Below are 5,734 nucleotides of genomic sequence, written 5' to 3' on the forward strand. Positions count from 1 at the left end.
GGGATTGGGGAGGAGGCGGCTGGAGCCTCAGATTCCTGGGTCTGGGGGACAGAAGGGACTGGGGGCCTAGACTCTTGTGACCTGAGGGATGAGGGAGCTGGTTCTTGGACTTGTGGGTCGTGAAGAGCGAGATGAGTAGCACTGGCCCCGGCCATGTTTTTGGTGTGTTTTTTTTCACCTTCAGGTGGAGTGGGTCTTTATTCTTCCAGAGCTGGGGTCTGGGAAATTGAAGGAGGTAGGACTTGGGCAGGACATTAGGTGAGGACTACCCCTGTGACCTTATACAGATAACCATGTCCTAGTGACCTAATTTTGTGTCCCCAGCCCTGCGCCTTTCCTAAGGCATGCTTCTGCCCTGGGCCTCAGTTTTCCTACCCATGCAGTGGGTTGAGAGGGATTTTCAGCGGAGCCAGAACAGATAGACACTGATTCTTCTACATTCACTCAGGCAATGACAGTGTCAGCCAGCTTCAGTTCCTCTGAATGGGCCAAGCCTAGGTTTGCTGCCAGTGACTGATGGAGCCTGACCTCAGTTTCCCCAAATGCCCTCACCCAGGTAGCCAGGACTATTTTCCTAACAGCAATGCGTTTCAGTTTATCCTGTGCCATTATTAGAATGGATACGCCTCTGTTGTCTCTGGCAGCACCTGGTGGCCAAACCTTGGTTTCCCTGGTGGAGTGCGCAGGTATCGGTGCCTGTTTCCCTGTGCCACGATCAGAGTGGCTGGGCCTCACTTCCTTCCATGAAGTGCCTGGTCGGCCCCACCTCGGTTTCCCCTATGGAGTATCCGAGTGGCCGTGCCTCAGTTTCTCTGCTTGTGCCTTGACGCGGCCGGTGTGTTCCCTGCCCCCTCCCCGCACCCGCAGGCCCGCACCGCCGCCATGATGTGCGAGGTGATGCCCACCATCAGCGAGGATGGCCGGCGGGGCTCGGCGCTGGGCCCGGACGAGGCGGGGGGCGAGCTGGAGCGCCTCATGGTCACGATGCTCACGGAGCGCGAGCGCCTGCTCGAGACGCTGCGCGAGGCACAGGACGGGCTGGCTACAGCGCAACTGCGGCTGCGCGAGCTCGGCCACGAGAAGGACTCGCTGCAGCGTCAGCTCAGCATCGCTCTGCCCCAGGTCTGGGCGGGGCCGAGGCGGGGCCTGAGGGGGCGGGGCCCGAGCGGAGAGGCGGTCCGGAAGGGGCGGGGCTTGACGCTTGGGAGGGAGGAGTCTGGGCGAGGCTTGCCATTGGTGGGCGGGGCCTGAGTGGCCTGAAGGCCGGAACTTGGCCGAGAGGGCGGGGCTTGAAAACTTCGAGGCCGGTGGAACGAAGTAGATAGGGAAAGGATAGATGTGATTGATCCGATCCTGCCCATGCCTGGACAGGAGTTTGCGGCTCTGACGAAGGAGCTGAACTTATGTCGGGAGCAGCTGCTGGAGAGGGAAGAAGAGATTGCAGAGCTGAAAGCGGAGCGGAACAACACGAGGGTGAGGGGCGTTGGGGGCGGGGCCTAAGTGCGGGGGGCGGGGCCTCGAGGTGTTGCGGGCTGACCCATCCTCCCCCATCCCATCTCGCCTTCCTGCCTTCCCTGCTCCTACTTACTGCCTGGTCTCCCCCTCTGGTCCTTTCTCCGTGTTCCCTCCCTTTCTCCATAACCTTTCTTCTCTCTTCTGGATCATTCCCGTCTTGACACTGACCCTTCCTCTGCTATTCTCTCTGTTCCTGACCTGTCTCTCTCGAGTTCCCTTTGCTTGGCTCCATCTCTTCCTCCATGTGTCCGCCCCACCTGTCACCTTTTTCCTCAACCCTACCCCCTTTCCCTTGCCTCTCTTCCTTGACCCGGTGCCTATCCCTGTAGCTCCTCCTGGAACATCTGGAGTGCCTGGTGTCCAGGCACGAGAGGTCACTGCGCATGACCGTGGTGAAGCGCCAGGCCCAGTCCCCGGGCGGGGTCTCCTCAGAGGTGGAGGTGCTCAAGGCTCTGAAGTCCCTCTTCGAGCACCACAAGGCCCTGGATGAGAAGGTGTGGGCAATGGAAGAGCCGACAGGAAGAACAGAAACCCGTGGTTGACTGGGGCTTTTCTGAGTGGGAGAGATTCTGGCTGTGATTGGTTGGGAAGAATGTTGACTGTGATTGACTGGTTCCTGACTGGTTGGTGATAGAAAAATGAACTGGGGTGGGGTCTACCGGGGGGTGGGGAGGCCTGGGTAGCTGGTTGGGGCAGCACACCCATTATAGAGAGAGGAATCCTTACGTTGCCTTATCAGGAGTGTTCTGGGCCAGGGGCACCCGTGCTCGATTGGGTCTGGTCTCTATCTCACTGCTGTTCTGCTTTCATCCCCAGGTCCGGGAACGGCTGCGGATGGCGCTGGAGCGAGTGGCAGTGTTGGAGGAAGAGCTGGAGCTCAGCAATCAGGAGGTGGGGGTCAGGAAGGAAAGGTTGCGTTCATGGGAAGGGACTAAGGAGCTGCCAGTGGGGCTGAGCCAGTTGGGTGGGCTCCAGAGAGACTCCATGGGGGCGGGACTAGGGCAGAGGACCAAGGAGGTTGGACTGTGGAGAGAAAGCAGTGGGATTCCCGAGGATGCGCTCATTGGGCAGGGCTAAGGGGAGACCCTCTCAGTGAGAGTGAGGCCAAAGCAAGAACCAGGGCTGAGGCTCAGGTTGGGACTAAGGAGGAAAATGTTGGATGGGGAAAGTCAGGGCTAAAGAGGGAACCTCAGCCAGGCATGGTGGCTCACACCTGTAATCCCAGCACTTTGGGAGGCCGAGGTGGGAGGATCGCTTGATCCCAGGAGTTTGAGACCAGCCTGGGCAACATAGACTCGTCTCTACAAACATAAAAACAAACAAACAAAAACTGAGCTGGGTATGGTGGCGTGTGCCTGAGATATGCCTGAGAATCACCTGAGCCCAGGAGGTTGAGGCTGCAGTGAGCTATGCTCATGCTACTGCACTCTGGACTGGGTGATAGAGTGAGACCCCAGCTCAAAAAATAAATAAAGAGAAAACCTCCACCAAGAGGCCAAGGGGAAGAGGAGGGGAAGACTCCCTCGACAGTGGCAGCTAAGGAGAGATATGATAAGGACACGGTAATTAACGGTAGACCATGGGGCAGTGGAGGCCCCAGCAGCAGGACCAGAGACATCTCGGATGGGGGCCCCATCCCATCAGAGGGCTAGTCCAGTGGGCAGTAGAGCTGAGACATCTGAGGCGCCCCCTTGCTCTGTTTCCCCGTTCACATTTCCAGACTCTGAACCTTCGAGAGCAGCTGTCTAGGCGACGGTCAGGGCTGGAAGAGCCGGGCAAGGATGGGGACGGGCAGGTGAGAGCTGGAAGTCCCCTCCTGTTACCTCCATTGAGCTCCCTGACTTTGAGATGGTCTCCTTAATCCTTAAGACTGTCACTGGCCTTTGACCTCTGAGTCAGGTCACCTAGCTAACTTCTGTGACCCTCACTGACCCCTGGAGACCCCTGCATGATTTTTACTGATCCTTGATTCTCTACCCATCTCAGCTGTTCAACTTTATCCTTGTGTCTGTGTGCGCTCCACTCTGGGCTCTGTCCCTTCCTCCCTCACTCCAGGCCCTTGCCAACGGCCTGGGACCTGGCGGGGACTCGAACCGGCGCACAGCAGAGCTGGAGGAGGCCCTGGAGCGGCAGCGTGCAGAGGTGTGCCAGCTGCGGGAGCGCCTGGCGGTGTTGTGCCGTCAGATGAGCCAGCTGGAGGAGGAGCTGGGCACCGCTCACCGCGAGCTGGGCAAGGCCGAGGAAGCGAACTCCAAGCTGCAACGTGACCTCAAGGAGGTAAGGCGGGAGCCCCTGGTGGGCTGCCATGAGTCCCTCTCTTCCCCCTCCTGCTTTGCCCAAAGTCACAGAGCTTATGATTGCGAAAACCTGGATTCAGTCCACAAGCTGTGTGGACTCTCTCTCTGACCTTCACGTTCCTCTTTTGTATTTTGTTTTGTTTTGTTTTTTGAGCCAGGGTCTCACTCTCACCCAGGCTGGAGTGCAGTGGCACCACCACAGCCCTGACCTCCTGGGCTTAGGCAATCCTCCCATCTCAGCCTCCTAAGTAGCTGGGACTACAGGCGCATGCCACCACACCTGGCTGTTTTTTTATTTTTCATTTTTTTTAGAGATGAGGTCTCGCTATGTTGCTCAGGCTTGTCTTGAACGTTTGAGCTCAAGCGATCCTCTTGCCTCAGCCTCCCTGTGTGCTGGGATTACAGGTGTGAGCCACCACAACAGGCCTCAGTTTCCACATCTGTAAAATGGAATTTGTGACTCTAATCAGAGGTTTTGCATGCGGCACATCACAGGCACTCTATAATGGGCCAGAGTTATTCTATTATCATTAGGACATTCTTTGGTGCCTCGAAATTGAATCTTTTGTGAGCCTTTCACCCCTTCCTGGCTTAGGCCTCTTGACCCTAATCCCCGTGCCCAGGGAGTTGGTGGGAAAGGTGGGGCCTGAATTCCTGAAGACAGAGAATGAGACAGAAGAGTGGGCACCTTATTTCTCATCATCCACTAGGGTCCTCACCTCCAATTTTAAGCCTAGGTGGCCACGAGATCATTAAAAAGGGTGGTCCCATTGTATGAACTACCAGATGGGATACGATCTCCCATGAGCTCCCAAGCACTGCTTTTGGGGTTCAAAGCCTGGGCTACCTTTGTGGCTGTTGAAAAGTGTTGCCTTTCAGATAGAAGGGAACAGTGTTTCCCATGAGTGCCTATCTGTGATTCTAAGCCCACACTGTGCCGGAAGTTACTGACAAATCTAAGGCGGCATCGTGATGACATGATCAAGTAGAGACTTGTGGTCCCATGGGCTTAGATCCTATTCTGGGGGATTCTGAGCCAGGATTGCCCTATATGCTCATGGGAGGTGTACTACCACCATTTTTTGTTTTTTTGGTTTTTTTTGAGTAGCAGTCTCATTATATCTCCCAGGCTGGAGTGCAGTGGCATGCTCATGGCCACTGCAGCCTTGACCTACTGGGCTCAGGTAATCCTTGCACCTCAGCCTTCCAAGTAGTTGGAACCACAGGCACACGCCACCACAGCCGGCTAGTTTTTTTTTTTTTTTTTTAGTTGAAGTCTCACTCTGTCACCCAGGCTGGAGTCCAGTGGCAAGTTCATGGCCACCACAGCCTAACTTGCTGGGCTCAGGTGATCCTTCCGCCTCAGCCTTCCAAGTAGCTGGAACCACAGGCGCACACCACCACGACCGGCTAATTTTTTTGATTTACTGTAGAGATGAGAGCTCACCTAGTTGCCCAGGCTGGTCTTGAACCCCTGGACTCAGGCAGTCCTCTCACCTCGGGCTCCCAAAGTGCTGGGATTACAAGCTTGAGCCACTACGCCCATCATTACCACCATTTTAACTCTCAGGTGGCAGGGGACTTAGGGCTAGTTCTGGGGGCTCTTGGCAGGTGTGGCACCCCCATTCTGACGCCCAAGTGGCAGGCAGTTCGTTTCCCAGGATACCCTGAGGTGCCTCGTCCGGGGTTCTAAGCCTCGGCTACCCCAGGGCCTAGTCGTCCACGGGGCCCTTTGCCACCCCCACAGGCGCTGGCGCAGCGAGAGGATATGGAGGAGCGGATCACGACGCTGGAGAAGCGCTACCTGAGCGCCCAGCGCGAGGCCACGTCTCTGCACGACGCCAACGACAAGCTGGAGAACGAGTTGGCCAGCAAGGAGTCGCTGTACCGGCAGGTGGGGGCGCAGCCCGGGAGGGGCAGTG

The 5,734-nt window shown here is 56.9% G+C and overlaps 1 protein-coding gene across 1 annotated transcript in view; it reads left to right on the top strand.

Annotated features, from left to right (window-relative positions):
* The window catches only part of PPFIA3 (PTPRF interacting protein alpha 3), a 21,965-nt gene that overhangs the window by 269 nt on the left and 15,962 nt on the right, over positions 1–5,734 (top strand). Inside the window, exons 2-8 of the mRNA XM_008064175.2 lie at positions 868–1,122; positions 1,372–1,473; positions 1,845–2,009; positions 2,332–2,406; positions 3,236–3,310; positions 3,571–3,792; positions 5,560–5,706. Coding sequence (XP_008062366.1) covers positions 883–1,122; positions 1,372–1,473; positions 1,845–2,009; positions 2,332–2,406; positions 3,236–3,310; positions 3,571–3,792; positions 5,560–5,706 — 1,026 coding nt within the window. The 5' untranslated portion in view covers positions 868–882. The remainder of the gene's footprint in view (positions 1–867; positions 1,123–1,371; positions 1,474–1,844; positions 2,010–2,331; positions 2,407–3,235; positions 3,311–3,570; positions 3,793–5,559; positions 5,707–5,734) is intronic.

Source organism: Carlito syrichta, unplaced genomic scaffold (assembly GCF_000164805.1).
Source record: "Carlito syrichta isolate Samal-C Ts95f unplaced genomic scaffold, Tarsius_syrichta-2.0.1 Scaffold307218, whole genome shotgun sequence".
NCBI lineage: Eukaryota > Metazoa > Chordata > Mammalia > Primates > Tarsiidae > Carlito > Carlito syrichta.